Source organism: Phalaenopsis equestris, unplaced genomic scaffold, assembly GCF_001263595.1.
Source record: "Phalaenopsis equestris unplaced genomic scaffold, ASM126359v1 Scaffold000572, whole genome shotgun sequence".
NCBI classification, from domain to species: Eukaryota; Viridiplantae; Streptophyta; class Magnoliopsida; order Asparagales; family Orchidaceae; genus Phalaenopsis; species Phalaenopsis equestris.
Window position 1 is genome coordinate 453,745 of NW_018165012.1, and position 21,281 is coordinate 475,025.

The 21,281-nt window shown below is 36.0% G+C and overlaps 1 protein-coding gene across 1 annotated transcript in view; it reads left to right on the top strand.

Moving 5' to 3' along the window:
- Positions 1–5,254: 5,254 nt before the first annotated feature.
- The window catches only part of LOC110029423, a 56,631-nt gene continuing 40,604 nt past the window's right edge, over positions 5,255–21,281 (top strand). The window contains exons 1-8 of the mRNA XM_020731707.1: positions 5,255–5,863; positions 6,395–6,547; positions 6,640–6,852; positions 6,967–7,056; positions 7,409–7,522; positions 12,941–13,210; positions 13,370–13,529; positions 19,397–19,474. Coding sequence (XP_020587366.1) covers positions 5,471–5,863; positions 6,395–6,547; positions 6,640–6,852; positions 6,967–7,056; positions 7,409–7,522; positions 12,941–13,210; positions 13,370–13,529; positions 19,397–19,474 — 1,471 coding nt within the window. The 5' untranslated portion in view covers positions 5,255–5,470. The remainder of the gene's footprint in view (positions 5,864–6,394; positions 6,548–6,639; positions 6,853–6,966; positions 7,057–7,408; positions 7,523–12,940; positions 13,211–13,369; positions 13,530–19,396; positions 19,475–21,281) is intronic.

Consider the following 21,281-nt stretch of genomic DNA (forward strand, 5'->3'; position numbering starts at 1 on the left):
TAGACCTCAACCAAAAGTGAGGTCAACAGTTGTGCAAACACATGGGAGTAGGGTGGTAGGCGTGCAAGCATCTTGCTTTGATATTTGAATTTCAAATGCCAAGATCATTAAGTAATCTTTATCATTTGCGGTCCATAATCCATAAAAATGTGGCTGGAAGTATCTTGCTTTGATGCTCTCTTGACCGGCAATGTGAATTTCTAAATTGAATCACTTGGAATTATCCTCAAGACATTTTCTAGTGCACCTGGAATTGAGAAGTTATGATATAGTGGGATATATGATTTCTGAAATGTGACATGAAACAATTATATACACGAACCTTTTAGAAATTCGTCCCTTTTAGTTTCATTATACAAAACATTCAGAGAGGAAATTATTAGATAAGCACATGAAACATTAAGGTGGCCTATAAGCTCGAGGTGCCGGGCAACATGCAATGATGCAAAGAACCATTGATCAGCTTTTCTTATAGCTGAAAATATAAAAATCGATATTCAATTAGCGAGATGTCCTTTCACCCCTTAAGCTCTAGCCTTTTTCAAAATGCTTGAGAATTAGTTGTTAGAAAGAACAGATACACAATAATCCATTACACAAATACTACACTTGCAAAAATGGAGCAGATATCACATCCACAAAATGATAGGTACCACATTTAATAAGTGATAAATACCACACCATAGACACTATACACTGATTAATATATATATACATTTGATAGTACTCACATAGACATTCCTCATATCATATAATACATTTCATACACTATACATAGATACACCACATACCTTTAATTGATAAGTTTAGATAATACACAACAAATACCCTGATACACAATAGACACTACACATTACACCCTACACAAAAGATTTTGCATTTGTTACTAACACATCACATATTTCACACTATACACTACCTGATAGATACTATAAGAATAGGTATTACACTTCTTTTGAAAGTCTAGTTACTACATACCACGCCCTGATAAATTTAGATACTATGCATTACTTATCCTAACACCACGTATAGGTGCACCACACCTCGATAAGTTCAGATACTTTCTCACATGGGTACATTATACCTTTAACAAGATAAATCCATATACTATTTAGATTCGCACATCCATTAAATGACAGGGTCTTATAGGGGTGATTCGTTGGTGACCTCTAGTTGATATTGATAAGTTGACTTTGATATATCAGTAGCCTGGGGGATCGAGGAAATGGAAAGAAGTCTAGTCTGAGCCTATCCCTAAATTAAAAGCTGATATCCCACTTTAAATTTTCATATGCTTATCATTTAACCTTTTCTTTTATAATATGTAAATGTTTATCTAACCCTTTTATAACATGTAATTTTAATATATTTTTGTAGCATTGCCATAATTATTCAGGTACACTTAGTTGTTTAAGTCTTGTTTCTTTACTATATATTCTTTTCTTTAATGCATAGTATTTCTTTTATTTATATTGCTTTACTTTCGTAGTTTTCCTTCATATTTTTTATGTTACAGTACTTTATTACACAATTGTTCATTTCTCTTTTCGGCATGATTTTCTCTTTTCTTTATCCATTTTCTCGGAACGAGACGACGACGCGGACAAATGACAATTCATCTTCGGATGACGGTCGTAGTGACAACAGAAGATGAAATAAGTAACTTCAACCGAGCTTCGATAGACTTAAATAATATACAACCATAGACGTCGAGGTTGTTCGTCTAGTACGACGTAAATCCTCACATTATCTTTTAGGATTTCTTACGATTATATATCGTATGATATAAGTCCTAAACTTTTTAGGATTCCGATGTCATCGTTTGGTACGACATAAATCCTCATATTTCCTCGGGCCATTTATATATGAAATGTAGATATAAGCCCCAAATATCTAAATAACTTGCAGGACTGAAATATCATATAATTTCCTTTTCAAAGATGTAAAGCCAAATCATAGGAAATCGATGTAAAGCCAAATCATAGGTTAGTTTGAGATATCACTGAATCTTCTTCAGTATATTCGACATTTCCTACTTTTGCTCCTTTCAATCATGAAAATAAGTGTTTTTATTTGAACCTATCACACTCGACTTTTCCTTTAACAATTGTGGAAACTTAGACGTTGAATTCTTGAAGACGAAACCCGTGATCATTATTGAGAGTTTTCTCAAATGACCCCCGTCATTTTGAATGTAATTAACTATAGGAGATTGCCGCTATAGGGAATTAAGAACCCATATTAATCTAAACAATGTATAATCTGTGTATTAGATAGGAGAATTTGTTGGCCATAAATTTTGCAAACCAAAATAGAGTCATAAACTTTTAAGTTTATATAGTTAAGCTTACCAATAAGTGATACGTTCATCATTCGAGATGATATATCACTAATGATATTGTGCTCAGCTATTTAAACTATTAGATTTATGAGGTTTATCCGGTTTCACCATTTTTAAAAAACAAAAAAAAACTATTTTCACAAAATTAAAATTACATTACATATTGTATTAAATTTAAATTTTAAAATTTTATATTAAAATAAAAAAATAGCTGACAATGGGCAATGTTAATACCATTCAATCTCAATGTTTAGGAGCCCCTCAATGGATCTAGACGATGAATTAAACCACAACACATATAAAGCATGGTTTAGTTGGTCACTAATTGTATAAATAGTGGAAAAAATAAAGAGAATTGGGGAAAAAAGGACTAAAATCTTTTATTATCATATAGAATAAAATATAAATATAAAAATAAAAAATAACTATTCATGAATTAAATCAAGAAGGGAGAATTAAAGAGGCAATTAAAGCTTAAAATTTTATTGGATAAAATTGAACTAATTGAAACATTTTAATAAATTTAATCAAGGAAAATTAATTGGTAAAATTAACTCAAATAAAATCAGCTTAACTCCAAATTTCTAGAGATGTCTTTAGAGACGTCACTGACCCTAAAAAGTTTTAAACACCTTTCAATTAAATAAAAAAAAAATTTAAAATTTAAATGAATTTTCTAATATAAATAATTTAACAATTTTAAATAATTTGATAATTTATGTTTCACTTTCAACTAAGTTAAGCTCCAAATCAGTCTGCTCCACATAAGGATATGAAGATATTAATTGAGAGAAATAAATGAGTAAAGAAGATTTCATCAAATATTGAAGGGAAATTAATTTTTCGTTTAGACTATGCTAATTTTTTTTGAATCAGTGGTAATTTCACTGATCATGACTCTGTAGCTTCTAAGGTTATTATTTATGAAAAAAGCACGGTGGCTGATTTATGGATCAAGTTTCACGTAACTGTAAAATTTAGTTTTCAAATTGTTTGCTCAATTTGCTCATACTCTTGTTATGAAAAGCAACTTGAGTGTATATTATTTTATCAATTCACTTAAAAGGAACAAAATCACTCCATAACAAGGTGAAGATTTGATATTCGTTTATACAAATATATGTCTTCTATACAGGAGAAGCCCATAATATTTTTAGGGGGACACAAAATTAAGGGATATTGGTTGAAATGCGTTAGCTACAATGTTATGGACTTGTTAATCTTGAACTTGTTAATCTTTCTCTTGATGAGTCATGCTTAGAAACATATTTTTTGTCTGTAAAGATGAATGTGTCATTGAAGTTAAGACCAGTGTTGAATGCATGAACTCTAATTAGTGATAATTATATTATTATATTTTGACATTTTGCTTCATTTTATTAGGAATGACATTGATATTATTTATTTGGGTAATTATTTGATATATTGAATGTAATGTTGATATCGACAAAAAACTATTTTTTATTATGGAATTTTTTAATTATTGCATTTGTTATTTTGTGATGCCTTTAGGAAAAAGTTATTAAAAAATATATATTTATTTTAATAGTTTATTAAATATAAAAAAATGTCCATGACACATTGTGTCATATTTTTTTTTCGATCATGCTGTGTGGTCATATTATATCATGTAGTGCCCATGTCCCCGTATTCGTGCTTCTTAGGAGGGCAGTTGATGGCAGTACCTGCGAAGGGCGATGGCAAGCGACAGGGGGCATTAGCGGTTGACAAAGCAGTGATAGATGATAACAACAATAGTTTGGTGGATGACGATGGAAAAACAATAAAACGTAATTTGTAGTGTATTTGAAAATCATCAAAATCTAATAAATTTGGAGAACACAAATTTTAAACTACATGATAAATTCAAATTTCAAGTAAGTTTTACACTACATACTGTTTTCACCGAACCAAATACAAAAAATTTAGAATTTTCATGCATTTGGCTTATGTTATACCACTTAGTGATATGTATAAAAATCTTTTATATAAAAATACTATAACACAAGAATATACTATCTATTTTTCATTGCAATTAGGTGGTCAGGGGCAGAACCATTTTTTTTTTAGAGGGGGCAAACCACTCCCCTGGACCTAACTTGAGAGGGGCTAAGGTAACAAATAGAAAAGCGATATTTCACTATTGACAAAATTAATATTTCAGGAGCAGAAAAAAATCAAATTTCACTTCTCTATAAGTAGAAATATGAATTTAAGGGTGGGTAATTCCCCCTTGGGCCCTACCTGAGTCCGCCCCTATCGGTGTTTGAGTTGGTTTTCAAATTAGCTAAACCAATTTGTCATCGTAATGGAATTCTAAAAAATCTAATTGACCAAACTGCTTTAAACCAAGAAAACCAAATATGAGTTTAGATAGGATGAGCATGGTTGAGTTTTAAAGGAACCATAATATAACCAATTTTAACAATAAAAAATATCGTTAGTTTAAGCAGTAGTTTATTCACATGATTTTAAATGATTTAAGACTAGTTTGAGATTTTATTTAATTTTATTTTATTTATTATATATTGTTTATATTATAATTTAAAATCAAACATATTTGATGGTGATAATTAATTTTAAAAAAATAAAAATCTGAAATTATTTTGAGTACTTTTACAATAAATTGATTATTTTATAAATTAAAATAAAAATATATTAAAAAAAATTGATCCCAAAAAAGACACTAATATTTGAAAAAAAAAATATATATATAATTCAATCTATATTTTGGTTCATTTTAAAATTTAAATATCAACTATTAATGAAAAAAAATGTATAATCCACAACAAAACTAATATTTAAAAAATTAAATTAAATTAACCAAATAAAACGAATCACATTCAAAAATGTAATTTTTTTTACATAATCACAAAACCCAAATTACAACTGATAGCTGTTATCCAGCAACAACCAATTCTTCCGTGCCATGCGGCATACCGACAACAGAGACATTCGAAAAAGAGCATCACACCGTCGCGTGTGGCTGTCGGTTGCGGATTCCTTGCATTTCTTCTTCTGGTCTCTACCTCTCCGATTTGGTTGCATATTTCGTTCTCGAGTCCTCCCCTTACTTATTCTTTCCGGCGACCACCCGGCAAATCGGATACCTACACTTCTATCAGAGACATGGAAGAGGAGTTCGCGAAATCCGTTGAGGATGGACTCAGGCTGGCAAAGCGGGTGTATACCGGCAAGGAGCGGCACACGACGACGCCACCGAGGTTGCCGGTTGGGATGGAGAGTTCACCGGCTTCTTTGCTTCCTTCAGCGCCGATGATCTATGCGGTGATTAGCGATCCCGCGATCGTCGACAACCCGGACTTTCCGAGCTACCAGCCGCACGTTTATGGCCGGTGTCATCCGCCGGCGTTGATCCCACTCCAGATGAAGGAGATTGCGATGGAAGTGGATAGCTATCTGGAAATGGCTTTTGTATCCATTCAGGGGCGGTGGCGGGTTCACTGCGTGATGGGTAGCCGGAAATGTGACTGCCGGCTCGTGCTTCCAATGGGAGAGCAGGTAATTCCTTGAAGCTTTGGGACTAGAGGCATTGCAGAGTTTATTTCTAATTTGTTGGAATGGATGATGGGATGCTGTTACTTGTATGATGAGGGCTATCACAGTTGAGCAAGTTATTTCATGGAAGCGCGTGTGATTTGTGCGGATTCTCCTCTTGAAGCTTCTGTAACGTTAAATGATTTTTTTCACATTTTTAATTCAAGCCTTACGCGAACATTGTTAAAAAAGATTTTTATGGTGTGTAATTGGAACCTCAGACAAGTTTTTATAAACGAAGCTTCTCTTTATGCACTTTGTTGTTAATGGTGCATTGTAAAACGAATGCAATATCTTCAATTAATCATGGATTATAGGTTGTTGTCAAACCAATTATTCGTTCAATAAGTTTTCAATATCTGTTAGCTGATAATAGTTATGGCTCAATTTGTTTGGCGCATTAGTTAAGCATCCCTTCTTTCTCTCATCTGATTCATTATTTGCTTACATTTGGAAGCTTACTGGTTTTCTCAAGCTATCATGGTTTGCTAACAGGGTTCAATTCTAGGTGTTGAGGTAAATGTTGCCAAGAGATCTTACTCTACCAAGTTGATTGAGAGAGACAGTGACCAGAGCATGGAGAAATTCCCAAAGAATGAAAATGGGGGATATTTGAATTCTTTCCTTTTTTCCTTAACAATCCCCCAGGCAAGTTGTTTACGGGTCTTCCTTTTCCGATCACCTGCTTCCTAAGATCCCAGGTTCATTCTGATCTAACTCAACCTCTTTGTCTTCTTAAGGTGGATGGTGGATGTGATATATCTCTTAGTGTTCGTTGGTCTCAGAAATTATTGTTCAAAGATGGTGATTTCTCAATTAGCATACCTTTCAATTTTCCAGAGTTTGTAACCCCGCTTGCAAAAATAATTGCAAAGCGAGAAAAAATACTGCTAAATGTGAATACTTGTAACGAAAATGAAGTTATAGTCAAGAAAGCAAGCCATGCTTTAAAGGTGAATATTCTGAAACAGTGTTTGAGTTCCATTTCTAGACATTTGTTATTGTCTTTTTGTATCATGCGAGGATTTGAATGATCTGATACTTATGACTTATCATTATCTCTCCAGGAAAAGTGTCGGCAAGTTGGGAAGTTATCAGTCCTGTATGAGGCGGATGTCGAGAACTGGTCAACTAAAGATTTTTACTTCTCATATAGTGTATGACTCCAGTCTTCTTTAGCATTAATTCAGTAGATCCACCATTATAAGTGCAAGATTGAACATCAAATTGGACTTTTCTTACTTATAAAATGTAGCATAACCAGACAAACATTTATATGCGGTTGAAGTTTTGCCATCAATTTGATCCCTGCTTGTCAGAAAAATAATTTTATGATGGAAAGATGTATTGTTTTTAATGTAAATTTGACGAGAATGCCTGCATTATCACTCAAAGAGGGGGAAAAATCTTTTCTGATCTCCAGGACATTTTTTTCTTCCAAAACATAATACTTTCGAATTTCTTATTTTCAGCAATTTTTTTTAAAAGAAGGATGTCAAATCTGTGCAGGTCATCTCAAGGGACTTTTATGGAGGTATACTTCTAGCACCATCAGTTCACGGTTCTGATCAGATAAATATGTTCTGCCTTTACCTATATCCAGTTAATCATCAGAAAAGAAAGGTATCTTCTATTCCCCTTTCCTAGTCTTCTTTGTTTGTATATCTATTTTTTAACTTTCATACTAACATGATCTAATGCCTAGAGATATTAGAGTGATATTTAGTCATAAATCACTAGTTTCACAAATTAAAAAGCAGCATTCTAATTATTTTTGAGCATTAAATTTTCTATATCGTCAAAATGTTGGATGCTTTGATTCTTTACTAAAAATATTTCAAACAATATGGCTGAACCTTTAGCATTATTGTTTTGATCATTTAATGTCCATCATCACTATCTTCATTAGCTTTATCCCAACCAAATTATCTTTGACGTACTCACTACAAAACTTTTGTAGGTTTTTATGATGGCATGCTTTTTGAACAATTGCTATAAACCTGTGATATATTTTTCTTTCTACTTTGTAAATTCCATGTGCTTCTTACTCGTGGCGTATCATGCGGAATTCCCGCGACAGAAACTACATCTTGCTTTTGTTCCAGGACCAAACTAATCCATGTTTTTTCATTGTTGTGGAGTTGGTCGGTCTTCTTAGGCCACTCTTAGTTATTCTATTGCTATATATTTGCGTTTATGATGTTTTAGATTTAGTTTTAGTGTGTTTTTATCTGGAAAACTGTCGACGTCTCCAAGTTTTCACTTCTAGGGCAGTATCTAAGGGTGACGCTTCAACTGTATCTTGTTTCGAGGTGGCGAATATCTTCAACTCTCCCTCCCTTCACAATCTTCCCTCCACTGCCGTTGTACTTCCTCCCTGCCGCAGTAGCTAGACAACCAATATGCTTTTTGTTTCCTGCAGTTCGTTCTGCTCCCACATCCAACTGCTCATCCTTTTACTGGATCGCCGCCGCTTGGAGCTTTTTCTACCGATCCCTGGCCTTCATCTTCCCCATCCCATCACCAGCCGTCCCTAACATCCAAGCCACCAACCTGCCCTATCCATCTAGCGATTTGAGGCAGCTACTATCCCATAACAACCCAACCTTCAACTTTCTTACCTTCCACGATCGCAGGCCTCCCCTCCTCTTACTGCCATCCCACCATAGTCGACTTCCATCGTCTCGCCATCCATCCGAAGCCACCTAATGCCCCTACATCATGTATAGCAGAACACCAACTCTTGGGTTTCATCTCTAGTTGTATTTGGGTTGCGTCTGTTTACTGTTTCTACTTTTGTATGTGTGTCATATTTCCTTAATTTTGAATCCAACAATAATATTTGGTTTTCCTTGCTATGTATGGGATAGCTCTGAGATCATTTGCTATCAGAGTTAGTCTAATCTTAGAGTTACCTACTCCCATTTCCGACCTGACATTACACCCATACATCTTATTCCATCTACCTAAACCCAAATCCTAATCATGCTACCGAGAAGACAAGTGTTGGGCGTTGATTAGGAGTTTACCATGGAAGATATATAGCGGTAACTCCATCGAGTGATACAACAAATCAATGAAATTAAGGAAATGACCCATGTAGAGGTCACCGTCGACTATGATAGCGAGATCTGAGGAGGAGAGCAAGAACATCTGAATCCTTTCCATAGAGATGATTTCAATAAAGAGGAGGGTTGACCACGACACTTTGGGATTCAATATCAACAGAGACCAAGAGAGGAAGTGCCTGTTGGAGGATACAAAGACTTAGAAGTAGGGTTATAAGTGAGTCAAGCTGACTTGTGAGCTGGCTTGAGCTCGACTTGATAAATGACTCACGAAATGAGCTTGATAAGCTAACAAGTTGAGCTCAAGCTAGCCGCGATTTAGCTCGTAAGCTGACTCATTTGAAAAGAGATTAATATAAAATATACTTTTTATAAAATTTGAACATTTTATTATTGAAACATAAAAAATATGGAAAAAAAAATATTTTGTATTTTTTATTTAGTGATTTCTTATTATTTTTCTTCTAATTGCTCATTCTATTAATCATTTTATTATAACACTACCTTAAATTAATATTACTTTTCTTCTTTTATAATAAACTAGCTGGCTCGTAAGCTGGCTCAAACTCGTAGATTTAAACTCGAGTTCAAGTTCAAACTCGATAAAATTAATTAAGATCAAGCTCAAGCCAAGAGTGGATATGCCAAATTTTGAGAGAATAAATTTGGATGACTTCATTGAGTGGGTGCAGACCTTTGAGATAATCTTTGAATACAAGGTGCTAGCTAACATAAAAGTGGAACTCACTGCCATCAAGATGAAGAAAAAAGCCTCGTTGTGGTGAGAGAATTTGAAGAGGAAGAGACAGGGAGAAGGACAGGACAAGATCATTGCTGGGGAGAAAATGAAAAAAGACAATGCGACAATAATACCCACCACAACGCTATCGCAATAATATTTTCTTGAAGCTTTACCACCTGCAATAGAGGGCATTATCAATGAACGAGTACACAACAAAATTTATGCAGTTTAAGCTGAAATGTGAGCTGACAAAGTCAGAGTACACGATAGCTAAGCACGTGGGAGGCCTAAAACCCTACATCGCCAATGTGGTTCAACTACAATCTTAATTGACTTTGGGTGATGTTCAGACCTTGCCACTGAAGGTGGAAAGACCACAAAAACATAACAGGCACCCATCATCATTCAGAAAACCACCCACAATTGAATAAATCATTAGGAACACTTGTAAGGGAGTTGAGAAGATTGGTTAGGAGAGTGATCGAGCTGTCTAGAGTGAGAAAAAGCTTGAGAAGAGCAACATCTCTAATACAGTCCCCTCTAGAAAATGCTTCAGATACTATGGTTATCGGCACATCACTTCCAATTTCACGAAGGGCAGCGTTGTATCCTTCATCGAGCATGGTGCAGTGGAGGAAGCGAGCAATGAGGAAGTGACTGAAGATCAAGGTGAGGAGTACCAACTTTCACCGGATGAGAGTGAGATGCTTATGGTTCGACGGTTCCATCAAACTAAGGCCACGAGGGAGTAAAAGTGGTTTTGCCATAGCCTATTTTACACCTGGTTCACTCGGAAGAGAAATGCACGCAAACTTATCATTGATGGACCTAACATTAAGAATGTGGCATCCCTACAAATGATGGATAAGTTGGGTCTTATTATTCGCGACGAGAATCGTATTGGGCTTGGTGCTATAGGACATCAACTCCAACTTTGGGATAGTGGGCAAGTGGAACTCATGACTGGCTCACTATTTCGTACTCTTTGCGAGCCATGGATGTATGAGTCATCCTTGAAGGTGACAAAACAATATCATGAAATTTTTGAAGTCCAATATGCGAAGTGAGGCATGGAGAATTTGGCCTCATGAAGCGTCAGGTTTAGCTTTTCTTTTTAACTTTAGACAAGTTTTGTATTTTTACACGCTCCAGGAATATAATAGGGCTCATTTTTGTGCTAAGCTTGCCCTTGATGGCCATTTGATTTTGATGAATGCAAATGAAAATAGTGAGCTCTCTTCCATTGTTGTAGAGGATATATCACATATTTGTATCACATAGATACATGCATAGTTTTTGTTTCTTTTTGATTTAGTAATGCAAATGCATATTTTCAAGAATAAGGTGAGTCTTACGACTCAGAGACATTCTTAGCCGTATTCTCTAACGTAGTTGAAGAAGGAAAACATTTTTAGCATTGACAAGAGGTGTCTCGTGGAGTTTTCTATTGAGAACCAAGTTGTAGAATTAGGAGTGATGCAACGTGGTGCCCATGGATTTCTATCATATTATGTTGGGGAGACCATGATAGTTTGACCACATAACTAAAATATGATGGATTCATGAACGCCTACTCTTTCAAAAAGGATGAGAAGCACAAAATCCTCCTACCTTTTGCGGAGTCTGAAGTTACCGGTACCTTGCCAACAAATATGCGACAGTGAGACTAGTCTTGGTGATGATAGTGGGTAGCGAGACCGAAGGGCCGATATCTGACATAGGGCAAAAACTAAAGAGAGAGTTTCAGGGCACTCGGACTGGCAGCTTGTCGCTAGAGCCGTCATTGTTAGGGGAAGTTTAGTTTGTTCTCATGTCGGGTAGCGATGGGCCAATCTTGGGCTACCTTTAGAAGACCCTATAATGTATATGTGGCACGAAGTTCCAATTCAATTTAGTGTTATATTCTTAGATAGTTGGGTTGATATGGATGACTACTTACAAATGGGGAAATTTTCTCAAGTGTTTTGGGACACTGTAAGAAATTGTGAAACCCAGGTGATCATATCGACGCAGTTGAAAACCCTTCAGAAAGTTACAGTAGCTCTGTCAACTTCAACTTGGCTAGTTGACTTTGTATTATGAGGTGATAGAAGTTTCGACGGATGTGGTTGAAGCTCCTCAAATCTCGGGAGACTGATGAGGAGCGCACCGCGCTGTAATTCCCACGATAGAAAGCGCATCTTGCTTTTGTGCCTGGATCAAACCAATCCGAGTTATTCATTGTTGTTGAGTCGGAATGCCCTCTTGGGCCACTCTTAGTTATCCTATCACTACATATATTTGTCTTTTTTGATATTTTAGGTTTAATTTTGGTGTGTTTTTTTGTTGGGACAGCCATCAGCATCTCCGAGTTCCCCTTTCTAGGGCTGTATTCAAGGGCTAGTGGTGTTCCAATTGTATCTCGTTTTTGAGGCGGTGACTATCTTCGACTTTCGTCCCTCTGCGATTTTCCCTCTGTTGTTAATGTACGTTCTCTCTGCTACAATTGCCGGACAACCCATATGGACCGTTTTTCCTGCAATTCCTTCTGCTCCTGCATTTAGCCGCTCATCCTTCAACCTGACCACTGCTCCCAAAGCTTCTTCCGCCAATCTCTAGCCTTCCTCGTCCCCATCCCACGACCAGCCGTCCCGACTATTCCAACTACCAACCCACCCTTTCCCTCCAGCCATCCTAGCCGGCTGCCATCCCACAACAGACCAACCATCAACCTTCTTACCTCCCCCGACTGCAAGCCTCCCCTCCTCTTGTTGCAATCCCACTGTAGTTCACTTCCACCATCCCACCATGCAACCGAAGCCACCTAATGCCCCTCCATACAGCATAGCAGACCACCACTTCTTGGGTTACATTCCTAGTCGTATTTGGGTCTCCTATGTTTGCTATTTCTACTTCCGTATTTGCGTGTGTTTCTCTAATTTTGAATTCATCAATAATATTTGATTTTCCTATCATTATTTGGGATAACTCTGATATCAGCTTTATTTCTCTTCACTAAAAGATTTGGGGAAATTTAACTTGAAGTGCATTGTTCTTATTTTGATGGATCAATTGGCACTATTTTGTTTTAATTATTTCGTTCAATGCTGCATGTATTTGTCAGTAATCAGCACGCACTTAGCAAATTTTTTTACCTCATTTAAGATTGCAATTATGTTAATTAAGTTATTAAAATAATATTTTAGTTTGTAATTAGCAACTAGTTGCTCATTATCTCACTTTCTGCAAAAGGTCTTCAGAAAGGAAGTGGTTTTCCTTGTCGATATAAGTGGAAGCATGGAAGGGAAGACTCTTGAAAATGTTAAGAATGCACTGTTTTTGGTCCTCTCAGATCTTTCTCCCGCAGATTATTTTAACATAATAGCTTTCAATGAAGGAACTTTCACTTTCTCATCATATATGGAACCAGCAATTGATCATAAATTAGAAGGTGCTAAACATTGGACAAGTAAAAATTTTGTCGCTCATGGTGGGACAAATATAATGCAGCCACTTAATGAGGTATGCGCCATTCTTTCTTTACTGAATTACCATCTGGTTCATGTGGTTTTGTTATGTTTTGTTTTTTGCTTTTTTTTTTTTGGATAAATTCTGCTAAATCCAGTAAATCCAGTATATTTAACATGTCATATCTATCATAACAGTTTTGTTTGTTTCCAGGCTCTGGCTTTATTATCTAATACAAGAGAGGACTCAGTCCCATATATTTTTCTTGTCACTGATGGTGCTGTGGAGAACGAACGCGCTATTTGTCATGCTTTTAAAGCTCAAATAGAAAATAGAGGACCCATAACCCCAAGAATATGCACATTTGGCATTGGTAACGGTTTTTATCCACACATTTTGAGTTTTTCTAATATACCACTCTTCCCCCTAACCAATATTGACAGTATGATGCGATATTTAGCAATAAATTTATATTTGCAATTTTCCTGCAATCCTCTCGAATAATATGTTGTTGTAATTTTTGATAGTTTGTACAAGTTTGGAAGGTCACAAATTGGTTAATTTAAATGAGTCAAATTTTAGAACCTGTTATTTATCTGAATGCATGGAATAATGTACAATGGATGCAAAAAGTTAAAGAGTTGGATTCACTACTTAACGTCATTCACCATTGTTTAGGGGGTCTACTACAAATTCCCTTGCTTCAAAAATGTGATCATTAGAGTGAGATGCCATTAGTTCTCACTGCCTTACGTTCATTTGAACAACGATTCCATTGTTTGATAGATTTTTTGTTCATCTTTGTTTGTTTATCCCCTCCTCTTATGATTATGGGATATGTATCTCTAAACCAGCTAGGTTGGCATACCGTCATGTTTGACATGGAACCTCCTGCCCATGCCTTACTTGCTGCACTTCTCCAAGATTAAACATGTCGCCTCCTACCAAGCCCAGCTAGGTTTTTTTTTCTCTCTTCAACTACTTTGCATAAACTGAATAAACTTTGAATGCACATTTCTAGGGCATAATCTATGTTGGGACTTGACTCTCTCTCAAGAAAAATATATTTATATTGGATTGTGGCTCCAAGAGTTCTCTTTCAGCCTTTTTATATTATAGTTGGTTCTTGGTTAATTTCTTAGTTGATAAATTGGATTTTTGAATAAGATACTTATTAGAGATGTTAGACGCTAACGAGGACTTGAAAATCTAATTTTGAGGTTTACCTTATGTGCAATTTCAAGTGTTTAATTACCCTTCTTTATTACGAGTGGCGCACTTTCAATTAAGGTGAGTCTGTAGGCTATGTGAAACTATGTTTGGTAGGAACAATTTGATTTAGTAGAAGAATATACTGCTTTTATTTCAAAGTGGATGGTGATGATAAACTCGATCAATGGCTTATGTTTTTGTCTTCTCAATTTGTTATAAATCTTAGTTTATTTTGATCATGGAGGTAGTTGACCTAATTAAATTAAAGAATTCTTGTCAGCAAGTATAGGTAGCTTTATCCAGAGGACCTCCAAAACTCAAATAAAGCTCGCGTAAGAGTCCAATTTTAAGTTGCCATAGTCTAAAACAAAAGCTTCATGCCCTATTAAGTGCATTTTATAGCTGAAGATTAATAAACATTGCTTTTGGGGAATATTTGGGCTTTGATCATGATCATAATATATTGATGTCATCACAATTAAGCTTGACAAGCATGTGGTATACTCTTACATTTATTTGATTTTTTTGTGTGATCATATGGACACAGTTGATATGAAATTGTCTCTTTGTGATGATTGGTTAAATTTAAATTTATAGTTCTTGCCAAATTAGCTTGTAGAATGGATAAGTGGCTAGTTTGAGCAGTGGGTGCCGGGAGGCTTGTGATTGTTTTGACTTTTTGGTTTTACATTTTTATTTTTCAGTTTTTTTGTAAGAAGCTAGATTTGAATAAGTTCTTTCTGATTATGATTTGCTTGGAATACCCTCTTCATTAGGAAAAGAGCATACCAATATTTATCTTAGCATTGTGGACATTTTTATGATGAGAATTTCTTTGATTAGAATATTACGGTAATTGAATCTATCTTCGGGGAAGATGCATCTCGAAGAGTACATGAGATCCTTAGGCTTAAGATATTTTCTCGTTGTCCGGTTAGGATAGTTATGTCGTTGGCCTATAAAATTTGGTAATGACACTTATTATTATTATTTTTTATACATGAAGTTGTTGTGCTGTTAGTCTTATTAACTCTTGGGGATCAAGGTAAGAAGATTGCCAAATTATAGGGCGGCTTGCCAATTTTTTACCATTCACTTCTAGCCAATCGCCGATCATGGACAAATTTGACCCGATGAACATCTATATAAACAACTATAGTATGAGAGGTGTGACGCGAGAAAAATAAACTTTAGCTTAATGTACCTTTTAAGCAATGAAGGATCCTGTGGATAACTCGTAAATAGTGCTCATAGGGATCATGCATGAACTGTCTCACAATACTTACTGCGTAGCAAATGTCAGGGAAGTATGAACGAGGTAATTGTGAGTCTTGTTCACCAGAACCACTTTGAGAATATCAATTAATTTCTCATTAGGATCCATTGGGACTGTCATTGGTTTGCAAAGGAGAATGTTATTCTCTGTCAATAGATCTAGCATATATTTGCTCTGAGATACACAAATGCCCAAGATGACCAAACAACTTCCATGCCTAAGAAGTACTAGAGTGACCTCAAGTCTTTCATTTCAAATGAAGTAGTAAGAATACCTTTCAGCGATTTCAATGCTGGTAGATCATCACTTGTGAGCATAATATCGTCGACGTAGGTGATAAGGATCACAATTTTGCCACTGGAGGAATGCCCAAAGAAGAGAGTTTGATCTGATTGGGCTTGTAAAAACCATGACCTATTACCAGCTTTGTGAACTTGCCGAACCAGACCCTTGGGGATTGCTCAGTCCGTAGAGAGACTTCCGCAGTGGACACACTTGTTCTCTGGGAACAGTGGAGTCAAATTATAGAGGGATGCGCATGTACACCTTTTATGTGAGATCTCCATTTAGGAAAACAATTTTGACATTCAGTTGGAGCAAAGACAAATCTAAATTTACAACAAAAGGAAAGTAGGACCCAAATGATGTTTAATTTAGCAACCAAAGCAAATGTCTCGCATAATCAATTCCGTATTGACACAGGCGCTAACCATGCCTGATTACGGGCATTAAAACAACGCCCAATTCAAGCGCTTTGAAGGCGGGGCTAGCTCCCCTAGCGGCGTAGAAGTGGGAGCGGCGCAAAAACATGAGTGGGATCACGATTTCTCATGAGGTTTCGCGAGACAAGGAGATTCCGCGTGAATAGTTGATGGATCTAGCGCAATCCGACCCGGGGCATCACGAATCTGCTGTTATTAGGAGTACTTCCTAGATTTCTCTAGGCTTCTCACTCTCTTCCTTTGTGTAGAAGCTTCCTTCGTCTAGAGGGAGTCTATAAATTGCTGTCCTAGGTATGTAGGGAGTCCGTTCAGATTGTGTTGTCTTCAAATCTCCTGTGTGGAGTCCATTTTCCATTTGTGGGTTGTATTCGAGGAGTTGGTGGTGATCCATCTGTATCTTTCTCCAATGTGGTGATTGTATCATTCCCTTCTACTATCCCCAAACCCTCTCCTCTCCGCTCCTCAACCGCCGAACTCTCTCTCCGTAACCTTGACACCAAATTATTCCCTTTTCCTACAAATTATTACTGCTATCCCGCTTTCCTAACTCCATTCAAGCTCTTCCCAACACCCCACTACCGCTGCCGACCACTCACACCTTTCTCACTTGTTGTTCCTACAGTTTCACACCTTCCCCTCGCTACCACCAGCATTTTGTAACCGTCACCACCCCTGCAAGCCATCCTGACCCACCTCGCCGATCTTTACCACCCATTATAATACATTTAGGAGTGTTTGCTTATGTCGTTTGTGTTGTGTTGTTATTTCCATTCGAGTCATGTTTTAATTCTACTTTAATACTAATTAAAATTTGTTTTTATGTTTTTCAATATTTTTCGTACTAGTTCTGGTATCACGTATGTTTGTGAGTAGCCTTTGCTGACTGATCGTGACTTATTGATTTCAAAAGATCCATCAGAGTTAAACTTGGTGCTAAAATCCAGCGACACCCTACTGCTTTTATACTTGGGGGAAGATCCACAACATCCCTTATATTTTGCTGAAGGACATTCATTTCATCTATTACTGCAGCTTTCCAGGAAGGATCAACTAATGCTGCTTCAATAGTGGATGGGAGATGATGATTCGTCAGGGCAGTAGGAAACGCCTTATAGATCAGTGATACCCTGTGGAAAGGGAGCTTGCCTGATTACTTACCTCAACAGGAGAACTCACCTCCTCATTCAGAGCGGTTTCAATTCTGGGGATTTCACTCAGAGTAGATTTCAGGTCTTATAAAGTGGTAGCAGGCTTCAAAGTGGGGCCATGAGTGCGCCAAGTATAAGCATGGAGAATGGGAGGATGTTACGATATTTTGGTAGGCGATAGATCCAGAGGGATATAGTGCTCTTCTGATATAGTGGTTGGAGGAATATCCACAGGGGTCAGATACAGAATAGTGTCCAGGAAATCAAGCTTCCACTCACTTGAGACAGTGATAGGGAAATATGGAACACTTTCAAAGAATGAGATGTCCGCGCTCACATAAAGTTTATTTGTTGTAGGATCAATGCACCGATAGCTCTTTTGAATGATAGAATATCCGAGGTAGACACATTTTATTGACCTGAGATCAAGCTTACTATGATTAGGGGTAGTGTTCTGAACAAAGACCATGCACTAAAAAATTTTGGGTTTATGAGTGGCAATGAATTTATTAGTAGGGAAACATGACATCAAGATGACTAATAGAGTGCTAAAGTTATGAATTGTTGTGGGAATTCTATTGATGAGTGGCGGTATGCATGACATCATTTTAGAACATTTTCAGTACATTAGATTGAAACATAATGGAGCGAGCTAGTTCTAGAAGGTGTTGGATTTTTCTTTCGACTGCTCTATTTTGTTGAGGTGTATCCATACATGAACTATGATGGATGATGCTCTTACTTACCAATAACTCACCAATAATAAAATTAAAAATTTCACGGTCATCGTCGGTTTGAAGGACTTGAATTGAAGTTTTGAATTGGGTCAAAATGGAGTGAAAGTTTTTAACAATAGCTATACCTTTGTTTATTTATCTCCTTTGTCGGCTCAATTTCCGATGATCGATACTAAGTCTCCGACTACATAATAGGCTCATTCCAAAATCTTTTTGAGACATTAGATTGAAACATAATTGAGTGAGCTACTTCGAGAAGGTGTCGATTTTTTTTTCTCGGCTACTCCATTTTGTTTAAGAGTGTCCGTACATGAGCTATGATGGAAGATGTCTTTACTCACCAAGAACTCACCTAAAATAGAATTCAAAACTTCACGATCATTGTCTGTTCGAAGGACTTGAATTGAAATTTTGAATTAGGTCAACATAAAGAAGTGAAAGTTTTTAAAGGTGATGGCAGCTTCTTATTTATCTTCTTTGCTATAACACTTTATAATAAACATAGGTATATCATAAAACAGCTGAAGCGAAGGGCTTTCGGATAAGGCTTTGTTTCTATCCATTTCTGATCTAGAAATGGATGCTGGACATGGTTTTGTGATTCTTGGAACGGTTTAAGTTGGTTGATCAAGCCAGAATAAGTGGATCTTGTTTTTCAAGCTGAGCAAGTCTCGGGTTGGGTTGTTACCCATGTCATGGAACTGCTGTATTAGGTCTGATGACACCAAAATCACATCCTGTTGATTGCTGATTTTCTTTAATCTTCTTGTGCATTTACTGAGCTTTTATCTTAATGCATATTTCTCTGTTAATTTGAGTTTTTCCTTGTATTTTGTTTTTATAATTTTGATTTTTTAATATTGATGAAAATTATCATGTGACCTCGAACGGTTGCATCCTACTTCTCTAGACCTTATTTTTACTAACTCTAGATTTTCTGTCTTTTAATGTTTGTCTATATGCCTTTTTTTCCTTTGAATTATAATTTTTAAGGCTGATTTTACTGTGCTTGTGTGATCATTTTTTCTAAATTGAACTTTCTTACTGGGTTTCCTACACTCGTATCCTTTTTTTTTCTCTTCTGTCCTACTTTGTTGTTTTTCATCCAGCTAGTATGAATGCGTTGTTTGTTGGAAAGATTCCAGGTACATATTGCAACCACTATTTCCTGCAGATGTTGTCATCAATTGGTAGGGGACATTATGGAGCTGCATATGATCAAGGTGTGTTTGAGTTTGAATAAAGTTCCTAAAGTGATCTTTAACTTTTCATCACAATTATTAAATCTAAGTAGACCGGTATGTAAATGGTTGTTCTAGTGACATGATACCTGTTATTCCCCGAAACAAAAAATCAGCAAACAACAATGACGAAACGACAATAAATAGATGGAAAAAACTCAAATGAGGGCTGCTCTTGCGAAAAATAAATGTAAATAAGCAAGATACAATGATGATCTACTTTTCAAGTGGCAGATCAGCTCTCCCACAACCATAGATGTCGCTAGGGACACCACCGAAAGAAGAAAACACAGCAGCCAACAATAGCATCTGTGAAAAATACAAACCTTAAGTTACTCTCCTTAATAGAATCCTTCCCCACTTTCCCTCGAAACTCCTTTATATTCTCCTCCTTGAGTATGTGATTAAGCCCCTCACGGAGCCCACCTGCGCCTTGCTTCCTTCGGCTGCAGGAAAATGCCGCTCTGATTCTTCTCGCGGAAAGGACCGTCCAGGCGGGCCAGCTGGATGACTCTCGACCGGTCCACTAACAGGTGTTACCTTAGTAATTAACCCTGATTCCGTAGGACTAACAGTCGGATTTAATGAACAGTTTTCTGACTTTGGATAGAGTATTGTTTCCCAGTAACTGTAAATAGGCTATATATATGAATTCTAAAATGTTGATTGCTCTATTAGTTAGCGAATGAGAACTTATGGGTTTTAACAGCGCTCAAATTGAAAAAATATACCAAATTCACCTAACATATACTAATCATTGGAACTTATTCATTATTTAACATGGACAAATTAAGACAAATTTTCTGGAAGATATTTTAGACTACTCGGATTTTTCAGAAGAAAATAGTTTTATTGATATTATTTTACTGTAGTAGTCTTTTTTTGTTGACTCCTTAAAGATCGGTTTCCTTAAAAAGGTTGATAGCATATATATTTTTTGGGGCATTCACACACATACCACATAATTCTTATGTATTTACATTTCTAACACCTAAACATTCATTTTTACATCCTTACAGCTCAAATCTTTAACATCACATAAAATATACCACAATCACTATCTTTTAAAAAATAAAATACACCTTTTCATGCATAGATTTATGACACAAAATTTGTTATAATTGTAAATATCAAATTTTGAGAGTTATATATGTAAATACATAAGAATTGAGTGGTATTTATGTAAATCTCCCAAATTTACTTTTTGAGATAGGAATTCGTTTGATAGGAGACAAATTAATTTGCTCGAAGGTATTTTGGATGACTCGGACTTTCGGTTAGAAAATATTTTTATACATATTATTTTATTTTAGTAATCCTTTTTCGGAGGACTTCTTGTGTGGAGAATGCCATCTATATACTGCCTAAACAACATAGCTATTGAAATGTGTTTGATAGACATGAAATTACCTATTGTGCTGATATGAAGTCCAGCTTCAATAAAAACTTTGCAAGGCTGATCAAATTAAGCTTAAGAGCCTTGCTTTTGATCATAAATGGCTTGTTGAGCTTATATAATCTAGTTTTTCTTTGAGAAATATACTTTGGTTTAATGAGATAGTCATAAAAATGGAAGTAGTTTCATCCGTTTATATTAAGGGTTAGCTTTGATTGATCTCAAAAACATCTAGTTGAATTGAGCTTGAAAATTGGGGAGAATGTGTCAAAGTAGTTCGATCCTATAGGCTTGAGTAAAAATTTGACTGTCTAAGTGTGCTTTTGATTCATCAACAGAGCCATCAAGATAAAATTTAATGATGCAAATCCATTAAAATGCAATGTGTTTAAT